We start from the raw sequence: 21,042 nt of genomic DNA, 5'->3' as shown, positions 1-21,042 counted from the left end.
CACCAGGTGAGAAGCACCAGGTCAGCCCAGGTATCGGCGCAAAAAGACATCCGTGTTCTCTGCAGGTTGCTTTTATGAGGGGAAAACAAAGCTAGGGCTCAAAATGGGACTTGTTTCTGGTGAGAAGACTGCTGCAGATACACCTTTGCGCCTCACTGCCTGTGAGCCTTAAAGGACTTTATTACAAGTAATTTAAAATACATGTTCCTTTTCTGGAGACAGTGTTTTGACACATTCTGCTTTATGAGCTGAAGCACATCTTCACAAAAGCGGGGCAGGGGGGGTGTGGTGTTTGACACCTCAGGCTTTCACACCAGCTCGTAAAGTTGTGATCTCTAATCAAATGTGCCGCCACTTAATCACTGGGAGAGCGTACTGGTATCTTAATCACATGGTATGACGGAAACACATCCTAGTTCATTGTATAGAAGGGAGAGAAGGTAATATATGCCACTTTTAAATCCTGTTTTTCCTTTTTAGCACTACTTTATGTACTAAAACGCCATTTTCTTGGCTCGATTATGGCCATGGGCTCCCTGGAGACCTAGTTGGGGGCCCAGGGAAAGTGATCCCGCTCAGAATGGCAGAAAAAATGAATATATGGTGCCTGGTTAAACTGAAAGCAATTAGCTTAATTTTATTGAGTTCTTGAAATGTAATGAGTTTAAGTTCAGATTTTTAAAGCTAGGTAAGTGCATCTAAGTGTTTTACCTGGTTTAGACTCCTTAAGAAATGAAAAAACATGTCTCATAGACACTATTCTATTTTTTTTAAAAAAGGACTTTAGGCACAGCTGAAATACTTAAGTTATTTAAATATCAAAATTTAAATGTGGTTAAAAATAGATTTTATAAATCCTGAAAACAGTAGAAGAACGAAAAGTTCATTCCCTGTGCAGTGTCTGGAATCTTACGACAGCAGCAGTAGGAGTCTGACCACAGGGAAAAAAATATCGGCCTTAATGTCTGTGCTGTAGAAGCTGAAGAATACAAAAATAAACTATGAAAAAATAATTAACTTTCAATAATGCAAGAAGTAAGGATTTGTACCTAATGTAAATATTTTTGCTTACAATGCATTATCAGTTTTGATTATTAATTTTTCGAATAACACTAGTTTTATAATTCCTTTGGGAATTATTCCAGAGGGTATCAGAAATTGCTAAAGCAATCTATATGCTTTAATTTTTCTGGCTGAATAATTGCACTTGTCCAGAGGCTGGATTTCACATTGTTTGAAACCATTATTACACCACATTAAGTACGGTACTTGATTTTTCATGAAGATCACTTATTAATATTTGTAGCAATTCACCTTCGGTGTATCAAAGGACTGCAAAATGGACTATGTTCTGCTTGCCTCCCATAAGTCCTTATCCTCCCTGGTCATGAAGCCCTGACTCACACTACAAGTGAGACAAAAAGCAGCATCAAGAGATCAAAGTGCTGGAGCCTGGAGAACCAGGCTGGAAAGTTAAGGCTGTGAGACAATGCCCTGTGCTTCTCCATCCTTCTCGCTCACACCTTGCGCCTGGTCCTCCTGAATTTAAACCTCTAGCAGCTGTGGTTTGTACCCCTGGGTAGGTCCTTAGCATCTTCTCTCTTACCATTTCCCCTGGGAGGTTCCTCATGAAGCATCTCCTGAGTCTGAGGTGCCCCTGCTCGGCAGCCAGCCACCACATCGGCCACTGTGCTCCTGCTATGGTGATGGCTGAAGGTCTCCTCCACAGGACCTAACCACTCTGTCCCCTCCTCCTGGATTCAAACATGTACCTCTGAGAGATTCCTAAGTGGGAGCTGTGACAGTTGTGCTCCATGATGATTTGCTCAGATCTGGATATTTGTGGGAGTTGCCCCACGAACAAATCTCAAGGCAAGGTCTGGGCTTCTTGGCAAGAGGGGTGGTGAACCCATAGGTGGTCCAGCTGCTGGCCATGGGGACGGGGCTAAGAAGTCCTCCTCTCACAGATAAGCAGCTTTCCTTTTTTTAGGCTTTTTTGCTGTTCCCAGGAGGCTGCCACCTTCCCTACTTGTCCTGGCCATTGCACATCATCTATGAGGCCAGGTCTGAGACCAGGCGTTTAGCCCAAGGGATCTCCTGGACAACTAAATATGTTGTCAAAGACATGAAAAGTTCAAGATGCTAGGACACAGAGAAACATGGGCTGCTCTTTGTGGTCTACAGAACAGATAATGGAAACCCAGTGTATCTGGCTACCATGGAGAAGAAAAGCATTGCCATGACAAGCCTTACTCTGATGCTGGAGGAATCACGTGTGTATAAGGGACCACAGGAGGTGAAGGGAAATACAGGCTTGTTTTTCATTTCTAAAATGGTATAAATTCCAACTAACACCCATACATATTTAATGCTTGCTTTTAAAATGTTAATAATTTCCACTAACATGCATACATTATTAATTCACATGAATTTCTAACACTGTAGTAAATGTTTTGGTAAAATCAAAACCAAGGCCTGAAGAATATGCATTGCACTCAGTGTCTAATAAACTGCAGTCTACCAAGCATCCTGCCACAATTGTTCTCAGTTGGTTGAGATGTATATGCAGAACTCGCTGTTTGCCAAACTTTGAAAGCACTTTTCCCCACTGGTATGAAATTTTATTTCTCATTTAGCAATCTACACTATTCTTTTAAGAAAAAGGGGTAGATTAGATAATGAAGAATTGATACAATAAACCTTATACATCTAAAAATAACCTAACTTCTCTAAGTCCTTAAAATGGAACTGCTTGATTTGTGCCCCTCAGAAACATACATTTATACGATTTCTTTTCTGCTCCTGAATACAAATTTCTAACAGGGTTACGCTTTCTCTTTTAAAATCACACCTTTTCAAAGATCTCTCTCATAATGCAAGGCACTTCAATACTGTCTCTTTTTAACATGGATGCAGTGTTGCTCAGTGACATGATTTTAGATGGTGTTGGAGACTATCTTTCTAAAATGACAATCAGTGCTACTTTTTAGGGTATTTTAGCATTAACTGGGGGAACACCTTCTTGGCTGCAGCTCCTTTCCCTCTCTCCTGGCAAGAAGAGAGTCCAAGGGCCTTCTCCAGAGAAGAAAATGCTGGGTTAACTGCGGTGCTCAGCATCATTGTCAGGGTGCCCGTGTTGTTACTTCACTGAGGCTTCTGTTGCCTCATAGGCATTAAAAGGGGGAAAACTAGTTACAATGATGTGGTATAAGAAAAACTAATCTGTGAGAAGTGAGCCGTGCCAAGGCCCCTGCATCTCTTCACACCTTTCCCTAAAAATGCTGTCAGTGATACATCCTTGCTCTGGACAGTGAAGGGAAAATGTGTGATCAGCTGAGCTGTATCGTACAGGAATGCATCTACCACACTAATGGGCACAACAGCAGGGCAAGGCTACAACCCCCCTTCTCCTGCTGGTAAATCAGTGCCAGTGTTGAGCTTTCTTTTACTTTAGACAAGTCCCCAGTTCTGGCTGTGTTGGGGAATATCTGTTCTGTTCTTGGAAGCCTCATAAAAAAGTTATGCCATGGTAGAGTAGATATGGCAGTACTGTAAGTGTCCCTAGTCCAGACAACTGCTGTGGTGTTTTTTTTACATAAGAGGGTAACATAGAGCTACAACAGAAGTGTGATTCTCCTTTTCACTACAGTTTCTGTTCCCTTCTGTTATTCACGTAAAAATAGAAAGCTATCTCTAAATACTACCACCACCACAAACATACTTACAATAACATTTGAGAAAGTAACCCCAACCATCCATAAAAACAATCTTGGTTGCTTTTCTAATATGTTGCTTGGAGAGAAAACCACCCAGACTGTAAGAAGAATGAACAGCAACAGGGGTGACACAAGAGGTAGGAGTACTTCATACAAAGAATCATTCTTCAGTGTTTTCTTTAAATGTGCTCTGCAAATAAATACAATGATTTTACGGAGTAAGAAAATGTATCCATTTTATTTCTGCACGGTAACTACAAACTCTACCCTAAACTCAGCCCAAGAGTTCATCTTGCAGCACAGTTACCTGTGCAAATGTGCTAGATACCCAGACATTTTATGAGAAATTGTAGGATACACAAGTAACAATTATTTTGGGGGTAAAATTCTACTGGTTTATTCACATAGCTTCTGGTCAGCTTTACCCGCTCATCAGTGCCTGGCAATGGACCGCTAAGTTTACACAAAGTGGGCCGCAATACCCTGTTGTAGTTGCCATCCAAATGCACAGCCAGCACCCACGCTAGCTGCGAATTCAAAATATATATATTTTAGAGGATGAAACTTCTGACGTGAGGCATGAAATGCTTCAGTCAATATGCCCCACGTTTTCAGTGGCAACACAGTCAAGCACACGGCTGGCAGGGGTTGCTGTTGTTTAGGTCTAGTGGTGATGCTGCTAGACAACCCTGCGCCGTTGCCTAAGTGAGGCTTTGTTGGCTAATTAGATTACAGGAATATTAATGATGTCTTTTCTTGAATATTTTAAGCTGTCTTTTAAAGATAGTGCCATCAAAGGTAGTAAATTACTCTTTTCTGTCAGCTAGGAAAAAGGCAACATAAGATCAACAGCCTTTGCGTCTACCTTGCATCTTTCTCACTCAGGCAAAACTCACTGAGAGGTTATAAAAGCAGCAGGAGGTTTAATTTACTAAGGTTCACTACCATTAGACCATTTCTTCATATCAAAGTTCAGAAGAGCAATTCTGTGTTTGAAGTATGCTGGGAAATGTCCTGTTTAAAATCTCTGATCACTGGTATTTATAGAAAAATCCAGACAAAAATCCAATAAATATATTTCTCATTCCAAAAAAAAATATATTCTTCTGATAAAATAACAACTGAGATGAAGAGAGAGGAGATGATTGGAAAACTCAGGTTCCTCATCACTAAATAGATTATGAGTGCATCCTTCAAGCAAATTTGACTGGATGTTTAAAATTACTGTGCTCTTCCATTCAAAGGAACAATAAACCCACTGGAAGGCTTGAGAGAAACTGTGTCAAATCATGATTTGAAACTAAAAAACACTAAACAAAAGTCTTAACACAAGAGGAAAACAAGCAAAAACTAAATGTTCATCTGGGTAAATACTGCTACTGCCAGGGACTGACACAGCCAAGGTGCTGTCCTCCTTCTCCCAGTCTTCCCTGAACCACAGTCCCTTGCACCCCTGGTCCCCAGCCCCCTCCCAGTGCTGCTCCCAACACCCTGCCCCAAACTCCAGCCTTTCTGTGTGTCCTCAGCCTTTCTGGCCCCACATCTCCTCACTCTACACTCTGCTTGCCCCAAGCTCAGGGCTATTCATGCTTATGAATACTTTTAAGTATCTCAAGGGTGGGTGTCAAGAGGATGGGACCAGAATCTTTTCAGTGGTGCCCAACTATAGGATGAGGAGCAATAGGCACAGACTGAAGCACAGGAGGTTCCACCTAAGCATGAAGAGAAACTTCTTTACTTTGAGGGTGCCAGAGCACTGAACAGGCTGCCCAGGGAGGTTGTGGAGCCTCCTTCTCTGGAGACATTCAAACCCCACCTGGACACATTCCTGTGTGATCTGCTCTGGTGAACCTGCTTTAATAGGTAGGTTGGACAAGTCCAGGAGTGTCAAACTCATTTTCACCGCAGGCCACATCAGCCTCGCGGTTGCTTTCAAAGGGCCGAGTGTAATTTTAGGACTGTTTAAATGTAACTACTCCTACATTTATACATGTAACTACTCCTACATTTATACAGATGATCTCCAGAGGTCCCTTCCAACCTCAACCATTCTGTAATTACACTGAGTACTGTGACAAGGTAAAGACTGTGTAGGAGCAATGTATTATTGTCTCATAGTCTCTCTGAAATTTAAATGTTAATATTAATTTTCATTAATTCCCAAAGACATGGAATGACAACCCCTCCTCCAGGACACTTAGAGTCTGAGAGACCTGATGTGACAGATAAGTGAAACGAGTTAGCAAATACTGGAGGAAGGTGGGCAGCATTAATAAAAATAGGCCATCGGAGTATAAACTAACTGTGTATAAAAGTCCTAGGTGCAGCAAGCCAACTCTGAGATGTAATCACAGCTTGCCACCTGCCTAGCCGGTATCTGATGGTAATTATCTGCAGGCTTCATGCAGAGGAGAGTTTCACAGGAGGATCAGGAAGACAATAAAGTACTTCATGGAGTGTAGGATGAGCAGCTACAGAATTTTACCTAGCACAGGTAGAAGTTACAAATCACATTTGACTGCAAATAAAGTGCAGTGTTTATAACTACAGAGCTTTCATCAGTTTACTCTGCAGAACCAGTTTGAGACTGTCTAGAGAACAGCAAGTGAAAGGAAAAGGAGAGGAATTATAAACATGGAAACGAAACAAATCAGATTCTCAAAACTGACCAGAAAAGCCTTTTACTACATTATCAGGACAGCATCTGGCTGAAAGAAGCTAGGCTACTTCAAGCATTACATTTATTTCTCCATTAAACATACAGAATTAAATGGAAAGGGATAGAACTTACTTATTTAACGTTAATTCACTTACCTGTGAATGTTGTATAGTGTTTGTGGAAATGAAAGAAATAAACTGAAGCCTGGAAAAGAAAAAGATTCATATGTAATGATTTACAGTCCTGCTACACTGATGACCACAGAGTTTTCCCATATGATAACAGACCCAGTGTGCTATTTTTAAAACTACTCGGTATTCCTGTACTCATTACAGGATACCAACTGGGTTTGGAGGCTTTAAGCAATAATAAAACCTTCCTTGTTTTTCCAAAAGTTAGAGGCTAGAAATAGTTGCTAATACAGATTTTCTTGTGTATTGAGCAATGAGACCTGGAAGATTTTTAAAAATTCTGATGTAGCTAGTGGGTAGGATTAGTTATTTGTTATACAGGTTCCTCTGCTGGACCCAAGAAAGATCACAGCCCCATTTTGCATGAGCTGCTCTCTGGTCATGTAGAAAAAAAACCCCAAGTGTCTGACACCAAAAGCTTTCCAATGGAGCATATAAAGACAATTAACCTCAAACAGTGCTGCCTGCATTACCAGGGAAACAACAGGTTTACATTTCAATATACTAAGGTTCAATTAATGACCTGCTTTGCTGATACAGTGGCTGAAATGAATTCCTTTTCACGATACAGCCATCATTTGAACAAGTGAGCTTTTTTACTATTTTTTAAAAATACAGCTGTGACCTTTCTGGAGCTCAGTTTTAACCCACAAAGGAGAAGGAATTTGCCTTTTCTAATACTGTGTCTCCCTGCATTGCTGTTGTTATTACCAACATGGCAGTTAGCAGCCCTATCGCTGCCTGGAGACTCAGTTGTACCCCATCTAACACCCACATCCAAAATATGTTGGTCCACCCAAGAGTCAAAGAAGACCTCCAGCACGAAGTGGAAGTTTAAGGTTTAAACAAAAAAAGCCACAGTATTAGTCAGCCTAAGTGGGTGAAAAGATAGATAATCCTTTTTTAATCTGTGACACAGATTTAATCTATGTGTTTCCCTGCTGAGCTCTTTGGTTTTGGTTTGGTTTTTTTCCCTGCTTTCTGTGTATTGAGGGCTTTTCCCTGGTCTGTTTGCTGCTTGGGGATTGCTCTGAATAGCTTATTTCTGCCTGACTCTTATATTATAAGGCATGCAGATTGGTTTTGGTGCATTAAATTAGTACATAATTCCTATTTTGTTATGGGCAAGAAAAGCATTCTGATGTTGTAAACTTTCTTGTTTTACCTTAAAAAAAACAAAAAACAAAAAACAAACTCCTTTAAGAAACAGAGTGTACTGTTTGTATAGGAAAGTAGCAAACTTTAGTCTTGTTATTAGAAATAAGGAAAAATGAGCATGAACAGAGGAAACAACTGATTTCAGATGACTTTGTACTGGGGCTAATGTGGCATAGCAGACTCTCAAGATATGTCAGTGTTTACCATTCAGTCCTCATCAAAGACATGCCCAAGTGTTTAGCACGTTCTGGCCTGAGTGTCAGCTCAAGAGAAGAGAAACTAAAAAAAGCAAGAATAGTGGAGATTGTTGGAAAACAGAAGAAGTAAAAAGCAATGCAATAGATAATCTATTTCTCCAGTCTTTCTGGTTATCTTTTGAAGAGAAGGAAACAAAGAACTGGGGGGGGGGACGGAAATCCAGCTTGTAAGTAATTTCAGGTATTGCATTTTTACATGTTTATTTCTTGATTTTGCTTTTTAAAACAAGTAAAATGAAGAGCTCTGCTTCTTCACCATGGCAGGAACTCTGTATCAAACAGCTGAAGGATGTGCAATTGAAGTAAAAGCCCAAGTATTCCGTAAACATCTTTCTAAAATTCGCAAGCTTAGTGCCTTCAGAGTGATCTGTGTTTAATGTGCACTCCAGTTAGCTATGTTTTCTATTAGGCAGGGAGGGCTAGTTCAATAAAATCTTGAGTTACGTACAGCAGTTCCAACATCTGTATTACATTAGAGCAGACATGAGACAAAACATTGACTCTTGAGGTTAAATCTAAATTTCCTGCTGCAATTCTGAAGTTTGATTTGTTAGGAGAAAAGCAACCAAGAGGAACAGAAATAGAGACTACAACTAGAAATAGAATTCAAAGAGAAATGGTTGCCAACAATTTGTTATTTTTATGAAGTGCCATTTTAGTTAGAAATAACACACTGACCACAAACAATCCCCCAGCTAACTAAAAGCCACTTTCGGACTGGGGCAGTTACACCAGTTACTCTGCTGTATTTTATACAGCTTCTCTTTTAGTAGAGTGAGAGCTGAGTATGCAGTAGGGAAAGCAAAGGGTGTTCCTCTGTTTCTTATGGGATTTTCAAAATTCCATCATTTCCTACAACACGTTGCTTTCCCGTCTTTTTTTAGCTAAAGGAGGCCTGTCTTGGGGGCTGCTTTTGGTACTCATTAAGTCTGTTTTTTAATTGGCATTAAGGCTCCTTTGTGCCCAGGAGCTGAACTGCTGCTTCCGCATTGCTGCCATTCCCTGCTGGTCTGGGGAACAAAAGGTGCAGCCTGGAAATCAAACCCACTGCTGTCCTTCCGGCGCTCGGACACCCAAGCGCTGCCCAAGTGATGGTGATGGAGCTTTTCTTTTTTAATGTCCTGAAAGAACATACTGTATTTCAAAATCATTTAAAAAATCGAGCCAAAACAAATCAAATCCACACCACACTAGTGTAGTAGACATTTTTACTGAAAATAGAACTCATTGAGCGTTTATTAGAAGTATTGCTGCTCTTCCAGTATTTTTAAACTTCTCCTTTAATATTTTCCCCTCTTTTCCAGCTGACTGAAATTCTGAGAGCCAACCATAAGAATATCAGGCTGTATTAAAGGCAGAAATACTAAAGCACAGATGGGTGGCACAGATACAGGGAATTCTTGTGTCACGCTAGGCTGAAGGTATCAAGCCCAAATCCTCGGATTTAGGTACAATCCTATGCTCAGTCCCCTGCCTTGCACTCTCTTGACTCCCTTTTCAGATAAATAAGCATTTACAAAGCTCTTTATCAGAAATTAATTTGTCCACATTAAAACAAAAACAAAACAAAACCACAACAAACAAGCAAAAACCAACCAACCAACAACACACACACACACAAAAAACCAAAACCAACAAAAAAATGCAAACCAAACAAAAAAAACGTATCCAATTATTCAGGATAAGAGACATGAGAGAAATAAAGGCATATTTTGTTTTTCAAATACACATCTATATATAAACACACAGATACATACACACATGTGTATATATATATATGTACTTATAAACACGTGTGTAAAAGGGATCAAAAAGAAAATTCCCATAAATTGTAGCAACAATTTTAGATTTCAGTTGGTGCTTTCAAATTCAATTCCAGAACAGTAAGATGTTGCGTGACATGGCTGAGTGAATTAAAAAACAAAAACAGAAACAAAACCAAAACCAAATACAGATACAAACACAACACACACACACAAACCAACCAACCAAAAACCAAACCAAACCAAAACACACCACAAAAAACCCACCTAGCATATGATGGATACCATGGTACGTCTGTCCCTAGTGTTAGTCTGGACTAACAGTAGTGTATGTAAATTCAGTTATATGAGGATATCTTAAACCCTCATGTATCTAAACTTCAAGACTGTTGAAGGCCTGCAGACAGCCAGGTTATGTTTCTGGGACACACTGCAGCTACTCAGTGTGGCTGCTGTGCCTAAGTTAATTTAGGCATTTCCGCAAAATACAGACTTGCTTATTGTAGAGAAAGAGAGGGTGCAGCCAGAAACAAACTTCTGATGGCCTGGAAAATGCTATTTCGGTAACCACAGAAGAGCCTCCTGCTGGCACATAGACCAAGTTAGGAAGCCCATCACAGGTAGCCAAGTTTCTGAATACCCCAAACTTCACAGGCTGTAAACACCGCTAAATAAAGAAGCAACTTTAAGGAGGCAGCCAAGATATCTAAACCACTATTTTTAAATAAATTATACTGCTTCCAAGGAAGGACAATGTTTATCTTAGCTTTTTAGCTTCTCTGCACCTACGCTATTGTAAATCACACTTGTTGGTAAGTTCCTGACAAGTAAACCATCCTAAGAAAAGAGTTGAAATATTATTTCTTAATAATTAGCTCTTCCTGACCATGCAATGCAGGGATGTAATTTTAGGTGAACACCCCATGGGAAATGATGGGAATTTGTTCAGGAATGTACCCTTCCATCTGCCAGTGCTCCCCAAAAAAAGACTACCCAGAGCATCCCTCCCACTGGGGAGGCAGTGAAGAGCTCTGTGCAGACCTTCTTCTGGGCATATTGCAGAAGCTGAGCTCAGTAAAAAACAACTTTTTAACAGTAGGCCATTGCAGTTGCATTTCAGCCTACAAATGAAATACTATCACCCTCCTCTCTTGTTCTTCAACTGCCCACAGCTCCACATGGCCTTCTTCAGTACGCTGTTTGGCCTGTCTCCAGGTTGATAATTCATCATGGTCAATGCTTGCTTTAAAGAAATGGGATGTCAAATACATAAATTACCTTTCTTAGCCACTAGACAAAAAAAGTAATATTAAATATATTTAGGCCTCAATATTAGCTTGGAAAAATCTTTACATTTTTCCTATTTGTTCCCAAATTTCTTCCACATTTAGAGCAGCTCGACACATGAAAATACCGTAACACGCTGAATGTTTAGCACACTGATCAGTGCCTGAAAGCAAGCTCCACCAAAAGGTGATCATTTAGAAGCACTTGTAACTGAACAGCAGCTTTTTATGGAACAGTTTGATTTTTGCAGGTATGTCTTGAAAAAAACAACACTTAATTGGTTGTGCAGATAGATAATTGCACATTGAGCTGTCCACTAGCTATAAAATGACATTTTATTATTATATAAATTGGCAAACTTAGAACCACTTAGTAATTAAAAAAAAAAAATAGAAAATTAGTATGTAATTTTCAGACTTAATTGAGCCTGTAAATACTGAACACATTAAGCAATTTAAGGATGGATGAAAAATATGACCCAAACAGATCTACACAGTATGAAATTACTTTACAGGGATTAAGAGCACTGTCTAAACATGAGCACTGTCTTCATGCATGGAGCTGATGGATGTTTTGGATGTTTAGCATCCAACATACTTCTTGAGTATAAAATTTGTAAAGGGATGCATTTATCATGATTGTTGCTTTTATAGCTTATTTTCAGAGTGTAAGGAAGTACACGCTGCATTTATCTCTCTTGAATTGAGCTGTAAGCTAACAATTAGCATTTGGAGGGATTTAGTACAGACTGAGAAATTCATTTATGGACGTAGATGCTCCTTCGATGTAGTCCTGTTCATAAAGCGTGTACACACCATTCTCTTTCTCTGGGCACAGCAAGAACTGAGCACCAGAGTAAAGGGTACCTTCATTTGAAAAGCCCAGGTTGGCTTCCAGAGGAACTCCATCAGGTGAGGTCCTTTATTTGACTTTCCTCTGGGGCTCCCAGTGCCTGTGAAATGACTCCTCACTGCTAACCCCACCGAAGCTGCTCCCTCTCGCAATCCACACCCCGGGACACTGCTCTGCCTCCGACCTTCAACGCTCTGTTTTTTTGGGGTTATTGTTCTGACTGGCTCTGATGAGTTACTCCACACATTAACTCAGCTGCCTGCCTGCCTGCCTGCCTGCCTGCCTGCTTGCCTGCCTGCCTGCCTATCTATCTATCTATCTATCTATCTATCTATCTATCTATCTATCTCTCGAGTGACAGGTGAGTATTTCACACCCTTTACTTCAACAAAGTCTCGTACAATCTGTCACAACAATGTTTTAATAAATGTTAAATTGGTGACAGACATGTCAAAGCAAACTCATGTTAACCACACTTTTCAAACAAGGTGAGTCAAGGCCTGTCGGCGTGATAACATTTTGAAAACACATCACTTAATGTTTCATCATTCAACTGTCCATCAGCAAGGCAGAACCATCAGCCACTTTGCAATGGGAACTATACAAAATGACTACAGAATGACTTAACTGTATGAGAGAGAAACAATTTATGAGTAATATATGTAAATATGAAAAATAAAACATATCCTTCCACTGTTAGAAATACACTTATGTTGATTAGAATCATAGAATCATGTTGGTTGGAAGAGACCCTCAATATACAACCGTAACTTAACACTGTCACTAAACCATGTCCCTAAGAACCTCATCTAAACACCTTTTAAACCCCTCCAGGGATGGTGACTCCACCACTTCCCTGGGCAGCCTGTTCCAATGCCTGACAACCCTTTCTGTGAAGAAGTTTTTCCTAATATCCAATCAGAACCTCCCCTGGCACAACTTGAGGCCATTTCCTCTTGTCTTATCACTTGTTACTTGGGAGAAGAGACCAACCCCCTCCATGCTACAACCTCCTTTCAGGTAGTTGTAGACAGCGATGTCTCCTCTCAGCCTCCTTTTCTCCAGGCTGAACAGCCCCAGCTCCCTCAGCTGCTCCTCATCAGACTTGTGCTCCAGACCCCTCACCAGCTTTGTTGCCCTTCTCTGTACTGTTGTGGTTGCTGCTTTGCATTGCTGTAAAAATAAACCCTGACATCTTGCTATGGAGGCTCACAGGATCACAAGTTTTCCCAGTATGAGAGAGCAGGCTGCCTCATGCAGCAGAAGCTCTGTGGAGCAGAGGTTGAGGACCACGTTCTGATTGCTCCAGCCTAAAGGAAATCTGCCTGCCTGCTGTGATACAGAATGGCTGAATGGATTTATACGAGATAAATGTCCTGTTAAGGATTAGCCTTAAGGACTTCCAGAGATATTCAAACAAATAACATCATGGGTACATTTCCACTTTAACACTGATAGGAAGAACAAAAAAAATCTATTCATAACCAACATGTGAATGTCAGACCATGGCTGTTTGATCACGGCCTTCTAAACATTTTGGGACACTGAAAAAAGGGCAGAGTGTTTATAATTAACCAGCACATGGCCTTCTGTAGCCTCCTTTGATACATAGGATACAGGACACAGTTTACGGACAAGGCACTGGATTAGATGGATAACTGTGCTTTCCCACTATGACAGAATTCAAGTACTTGGTATGTTTCACATGTTGTGGCTTGGTCTCATCATTAGTTTTTTGCTGCTATTATGTTTTCATTTATGTGTTTATTCCCCATTTTATATACTTTAGTAGCTCAGAGAAGGAGTGGACCTCAAAGAACACATACTCCGCAAAAGTAAGCACAGAACCTAATCCAGTACACATCCTAGGAAAAAAATTCTGAGTGCTGTGGCCTCATCTGCAAGGGGAAGTTCAAGTTTTAGATCTCTTACAGATGTTAGTACTCCATTTACATTTCATGTTCAAACCTGCACTCCGAAAATTTGTCTCAGCTTTGCCATAGGCTTCAGTAGCCAAATCTGGGTGCTATTGACCAGATAGAGTAGACTTAAATGTGCCACCATGTCCAGATTACAGAACTATCTGCCCCACGTGACACCCACTGATGGAGTACAACCTATCCACTCCATGCTTTAGTGGTTCTGTAACCACAGAGCCTATTCTTCTGGTTGCAATTAATACTGAGGAAGAGCAGGAATCTTTCTGTGCATCCAGGACTCATTTTTCCAACCTGGCTCCCTAAAGAATGAAGCTGATGTGACATCACTTTGCCTGTTTTTGTGCATCACTCCATAACTTCTGAGCCTTACGGTCAATTCTGAACAAATAGATTGAAAGAAATTTCCCATAAATTGCATGGAAATGAAGAGTCAGGTAGAGGAAAGGAGACATATAAATGTCTTTAGTGAAGGGAGGATTTCAGCCTGAATTGAGAGTTTATTAGACATTACAAAATCTGTCTCATAGAGAGCAAGTATGAATGTCCCAAGAATGGGAAACGCTTCATTCAGAACATGCACCTATTACAGGTAATTTCATTGCAACGTGAGACAGAAACCATCATCAATTAGTAATGCTGCTCCCTGAACCACTGATGTTTACCTGTAGTGAAGATCTTCTTATGAAGTCTATAGCATCATTTGTGCTACTAGATTTTATGTGGGGAATTGACTGTTTTAAAAATGCTTATTGTAAATATTTTATATTGCTTTCAACCTGATAGCACAGTGACAGGGAACACGAGACATCCAGGATATCCTGAAGGGATGAAAATAAATGATAGCTCTCAGTCCAGTGCTGCTCTTTGAAGGGACCTTACTTAGCCAGATAATGCTATGGGACAATTGTTGTAAAATCCCAGGAGAGCTTTCAGAGTGTCATCCACAGGAGCCTTGCTGAGAGGAGAAGTAATTAGTTCCAGCTGAGCACACAGGCACATAACTGTAGGAAGGGCTGGCCACTTTCATCCTAGGAGAAAAAAGGCATTTCTGTCTAGAAGCCAGGATAACACACTCTGGAAACAGCAGAAATTTGGTGTTCAGCTAGGTGTGCGTTTTGGAGCTGCAGGATGGAATTGCACTCACTGCCTGTGAAAATTATGGGTTTCTGTTCGCTGGCTAGCTGAAAAATTCCCATAAAATACTACACAGCATTTTCTCTGCTTCACAAGGGAGTCCTGTGAGGTCACTGTTCAGCAGCCCAAGACTTGGCCTTCCTACAGGTGTCCACAGTGTGCTAGACAGTTCCCAGAGACATCCGTAAAGTTCTCTTTTGGGAGGCTTTCCTGAAATCTGTAATCTAAACACCAGTGTTGCTGAGCTTTTATGTATATCTTTGTGTGTTCTGGCACCTGATAAAAGTTCCATTATTTTCAGCGAGTGGGTGTCACCTGGTGATACCACAGCTTCCTCTGAAGAGGTGCTTTTGTTGAGTTCATCCTTCGGTTATACATGGCCTATTTTTTTTTTTTTTTCCCAGAAACTCCAGCAAAGACATCTAAAAATCTCCACTCTTGTGCATCTCATTTGGATTTCTTCCCACTACAGAAGGCACTAGCTAAAACCCAGCTGTTCTCAGAGAAGCGATGGCACAGCAGCCAAACTCCTCTTGTGTGCAGAACAGTAAAAGCACAAAATGACATGTGAAACCTCTGCCAGGTACTGATGGAGCAGCTACAGGTTCATTGTTAGAAGGACCACTAGTGACTACTAAATGCCATCAGATGGATTGGGATAGCGAGTTACAGTTTAATGGCTCCTCTCAGGGTCCTGGGAAACTAACTCGTAAAAAGCACCAGAGGTCTACTACATCACTTTGTTTTTTAACTAGCCACAAAGGCATTTAACTGAGCATGCCAGAGAGTGGGATCTCTGCTGTAAATGCATCTGACTGAGCAAGACACATTTGCTGCAGATTCTCTAAGGCAGAGAATAATTTCATTTTCGTGGCTGCTCAGCCCTTGGTGTAGGTTAGTCCAATACTTTTTCTTCAGTAACAGTGGGGTCCTGCAATTTACTGCAAGCTTCTAAAAACTGTATATATCTGTATTCACTGCACACAGGTTATCCAGCTATAACCACCTTAATCACTAGCGCTGAGCTGAGATTCAACCCTGCGGTGAAGTGGCAGTGCTTTCTGGATCAGCATGATCCTCGGTGGAAGGATTTTACTTTTTTAATATTTAAACTCAGTGTCTGCTTTAAGAATTTACAAAACACTGTGACAATTTTGTAATATAAAGTCAACCATGATAATTTCTTGTGCATTTTAAACCCATACTTAACTATAATTAAGATGAAAAAGTTGCCCTGTTAATGGCATTGTCACTAGTGTGTAAGAGACAATGTTTTTAAAGAAATATTTTGGCTCTTACTTATGCCTCCTCTGCTTGGGACAGCGATGGAAGAAGTACTCAGTTTTCTGTTCACGGACTATTCTTGCAAGTGTGCTGTATAAGACAGAAGCAGTACTTCTTTATAATGCTAATGGAATAGTCCATCAAACCTCACTTTGCAGCTGTTTATGGTAGAGTATGAAAAAGGATCCTCACTTCTGCAAGTCTGATGACACTGACATGCTCCGTACCACAAGCCTTCCTATTATGTGAAACAGTTTGAATTAAACCTTCATCCACAGCTTCCCAAGCACAAGGGAAGCCATCGGTGTGCTCACTGAACGGGCTGTCATATGCCTCAGTGACAGGAACAAAAGAGGTGATGTGCGTAGCACATCACGAGCGTGTTCAATGGACCAGCCCATGATAGTCAGACCTAACATCAACGCCCGTCTAACCTGCCGCTCCAACATCCATCTTTCCTGGGCTTGTGGCGCTCCTTTGGGAGCACAAATCACTCCTCCCTATTCCTCAGTGCCCTGCCAGCCACCAGAGGGCATGTTATAGCTACACCTCTGTCAAGATGATTCACTCCTTGACTCCTGAAAAGGCAAGCACTATTCTTTTCCCTTTCCTTTCTTTTCCTCAGAGTGCCCAGAACAGGCCTGATTAAACAAACAAACAATAAAAACCAGATGATATTATTATTATACTCTGGATAAAGCACTTGTGCACGCTGCTCATAGAAAGCCCAGCCTGAACGCAGAGTCCTTCCCAATCTGGGCACTGGGGAAGCACCACTGAGGCTGGAGGCAATACCTGGTGAAGAGCTCATCATGGGAAAAGGTTGTGGGAGCACATCAGTGCGGTGGGCTCAGAAGTCCCCCAGGAAATGCTGAGATAGCTCCTACTAGAGTCAGCATTGGGGGAACACTGAGACCCAAGTCCTGCATTTGGCTCAAGGACTGAAGATTTTTCTTTGGATATAAATCTAGACTGTCTGTGTCAAACATTTTATTTTGTGCCCTCTTCTCATCACTTGTACGCTCATATAAAAATCCCTAAAATGTATAGGCTAATTGCTCCACCTTCCAAGCAACACTTCAAAACTATTTTGCATACACACATTTTTAGCTAAGACTACTGTTTTTTAACTAATTAAAATGTAACCGCTCTTGTTCTCAGTCTAGCAGCTGAAAAATGCTTGATGTGTATTTCAAACTACACTGACAGTATCGAACAATGAGCAAATAGGCTACTGGTGTATATGAAAAATGTATCACTTCTGTTTGGAAAATAATTCTAAAGATGAGCTTAGAAACCACCTGTCTCTTTTTCAGATTTACAGTTGTGCCTCCTACGATTATTTAAATACCTTTATTCCTTCTATCCATAACATTTTGGAGCATAGTGTGCTGCAGGCCAAAACATTAAACTTTGAATGTATGTAAATGTGAGCAGCATTTTACTTGAGTGACATGAGGAGTTCCTGAGACTTTGAGAGCCAGCCAGCCATCACACTGCACTGAACTGCACATGCAGATAAGGAACATTTCTATGTTATTTGTGTGCAACAGATGATCACAATTCGGTCAGGAAAAATGTTTCCAAAATGCTCTATTTTTAAAAACTTTTCCATTATTAGCCCTTTTAATCAGCTCTATTTGTGTTTTTTGGACTAGCCACCACTTACAAAAAGAAAAAAAAAAAAACAACAAGATATAAGAAATATCCAATAAAAGTAATTTTAAACCAGTACAGTTTTCCATGGACCTGGACACTTACCTATAAGCAAGATTACTAATGCATCTGTGATGTAATAACCAAACAGGAAAGGCTTCTGCCAGACTTCCACACCAACAGCACCAGTGAGCAGATATGCTGTAATTAACACCTACAGAAAAAGGATAAAGTATTTTCAGTCCTTTACATTGAAAGGCACAGAATTTTGCTTTATCATCTTAGTGAAAGTGCAAGAATAAAAAAGCCCTGACATTTTCCTCCTTGGTCCACTTTATAGGACCTTATGCCACCATCCCAAAGCAATCACTTCTAAGCAGTGAAGCAGCTTCCAGGACCACCAACAAAATTCTTTAAAACTTACGAAATACAGTAAGCAAGCAACTTCCCTGCTAATGTGTGCACCTGCTTGCATTTCATAAGTATTACTGACAGGCCTTTTCAAAGCACCCAATTTCTAAATCCCTTCTTAAAGCCAGGTCTCCCCACTGCAAATGCACTTTCTTGTATTTGCATATAGACTTTAGAATTAGCAATGTGGTTATTTTTGCAGCTGACCATATCAGAATAAATGAGGGGGGAGGAAAATCTAAGCTCACCTGAAATAATTAAAAAATTAAATTGGATGTGAAGAAATAAAAAGAATGGGAAGCAGCTGAAATCTTGCCTGACTTTTTATTTGTTTGACAGGAAACATCCTTATAGGACACAAAAAGAAACAAGTAGTCAAACATCAGTGGGAGTGAAAGGACTCAAACAGATTCATCAGTCACTTAACATGCTTTAGTGCCACCAGTTTCAGTAGTGATGTAAACGTAGTTTCAACTCTCTCATCAGTTAATTTTGTCACCCAGCTGAGGTCAGAATTCTTAATGCAACCAAAACCCTATAGCTCCTATAGCTATAACCTTCACACCCACACTGTTGCTTGCAGCAGCGCTGCCCACTCATAGTTTCTGGCACAAACTGATGAAGTTTTCCCATGCAAGCACAGAACTGAATGTGATACAGCAGTTCCCAAGCCTGTGTGCTATTGATCCCACCTCCTCACGGGACCGGCCTCTCCCTTGAAACCTGTTTCCCAGCTCAGCCCAGCTCACCCATCCCAGCCTGCGGAGCTGCTGACCCACTCTTTCCCTCAGATATTTTGTTTTCAGCTCTTTAGTTTCGCTATAGGACTCACAAGGGGCTCTATGGTTTATGCTACGTGTCTCAACCTCCTGAACTGTTCTAGACTTGGATTAAAAATGAATTGTGAGCATTTACTTTAGCTCTAAATTAAAACAACTATGTTAATGATAAAACTGTTTAGAAGACTTGATATTCTTATATCTATTCCCAGATAACATTCAGTGACTTTTTTTTTTCCCATTCAATACAGCTTCTCACTCTGGGATAACTAATAACTTCCAGCTTTACTTGTATGATCAATTTAACTGTTTTTTATTTATTCTTTTTAAATACTAGGTTTTTTACTATTATAGTTTATCACTAAGTTTTTTCTTCATTTTTAACTTCAACAAACACATTTCATAGAATCATAGAATCATTTAGGTTGGAAAAGACCTTTAAGAACATTGAATCCAAACATAAACCTAACACTGCCAAGTCCACCAGTCTTTTAAATTAGTTGCTTTAATTTAAAGATACACTGAAAATCTATTTTATTCTAGGCAACAAGCTTTTGTAGCAGAACACTGACGTCCATTAAACTCCCTGTTACGCCTAGATATCACTATATTTGACTTCACTTACTTCTACAATCTAAATTCAAGAATCTTGCCCTACTGGTATGTAACTTTTAAAGAGTTTTGCTTGAATGGGGCATTGCAGAATTGGATGTTGGAATTGCCTCTGCAAGAACAAGCAGCACAACAGCTCTGCAATAGAGAAGAGCAGGCACTAGTATGAAAGTTATGTCTTTGGGCATTGAAGACAGTGAGTCAAATTTTGGTCTAAATGAAGGACATGTATAACGGGTTTTACAACCAACTACAGCAGAGCTAACATTTGGCTTTCTAAAGAAACTGCATTATGTTATTCCTAAGACACGATGGATGGACACCTGGCCCCATCAAAGTTGATGGCAAAACTCCAAGTGGCTTGGACTGAGCCTGAATTTACCCTCACACGTTGAATTCTGAACAGACTTTTTTGGCAAGCAATAAAAGAGGAGCTTCAGTATTATCTGTTATTACTGTCAGTACTGTCAGCAGCGCAGCCGTGTCAGCACATCTCTAGGAACAGAAGTGCTGGTACAACAGGCCCTCCTGGGGAATCCCCTGCCCTGGGATTCAGTGATGTAGCACTCACAGGTTGAGATCGCCTCTTATTTAACAGATGTTGTGTATGTTAAAAAAAACCACTCTTTGGCTTCAAATTTTTCCTGTGTTGTTTTTTAAACATGACTTCCCTGAGGTAGTCTCAAAGACCTCCTTTAGAAAGCTGGAAGGATGAAAAAACGGCTGTGTGCCTTGATCTAAGCTATATTATCAAAAAATTGAAGATTGTCAAAATTATTAGACAAAAGCTAAGTAAGTAAATCAGTTGTATAAATAGTTTTAAAGGCAGTGATGGTAAAAAAAAAATATAAGATATATTAAAATTTAAAGTACTGTTCCTAAGTGCAACTGAATAACTCTACTTAAGAAAAGATGGCCAGGTTTTTTACTCATCTCTCTGGCATTAATCAGCTTTAATACTTTTCAGATAGAAACGTAGTCTTTAGCAAGTAAAAATAATTGCAACCTTTTGCAAAAATTAAATTAAATAACACAAGTAAGGACCATACAGCAAGTCAGTGTCACATGCATACAATCTGGGATTACAACTCTCTGCAGCATGTGACCAGGAAAATTTCTGGCTCGCCAAGGCAATATCTGGGAGGAGGAGGAGTACTTATGCAGACAAAAGTCTGGAAATACATGGTGTTAATTTGTACGCTCTTTGTTACGGCTTAACAGCAGGACAGCTGGTTTCTGAGCAGTGGCTCCCTATCTTGTCACAGATTTGTAAATCCCAGAAACATAGTCACCTTTGTCCATCTGTTAAATCAGAACATTACTTCTTGAATGTGGCATTGGGA

At 40.3% G+C, this 21,042-nt stretch overlaps 1 protein-coding gene across 2 annotated transcripts in view; it reads right to left on the bottom strand.

The window, feature by feature from the left end:
• Positions 1-21,042, bottom strand: part of LOC309436820 (ethanolaminephosphotransferase 1-like) — a 59,619-nt gene that overhangs the window by 3,387 nt on the left and 35,190 nt on the right. The window contains exons 6-8 of one of the 2 annotated variants that reach the window (XM_082046347.1): positions 18,003-18,111; positions 6,531-6,579; positions 3,726-3,906 (exon numbers count right to left, since the gene is read on the bottom strand). In XM_082046347.1, coding sequence (XP_081902473.1) covers positions 3,726-3,906; positions 6,531-6,579; positions 18,003-18,111 — 339 coding nt within the window. The remainder of the gene's footprint in view (positions 1-3,725; positions 3,907-6,530; positions 6,580-18,002; positions 18,112-21,042) is intronic. The other variant, XM_082046348.1, reaches the window with a different exon arrangement.

Source organism: Streptopelia decaocto, assembly GCF_964273445.1.
Source record: "Streptopelia decaocto genome assembly, chromosome: 2".
Lineage (NCBI taxonomy): Eukaryota > Metazoa > Chordata > Aves > Columbiformes > Columbidae > Streptopelia > Streptopelia decaocto.
The sequence above is the reverse complement of the archived record's forward strand: the minus strand, read 5'-3'. Positions and strand labels throughout refer to the sequence as shown.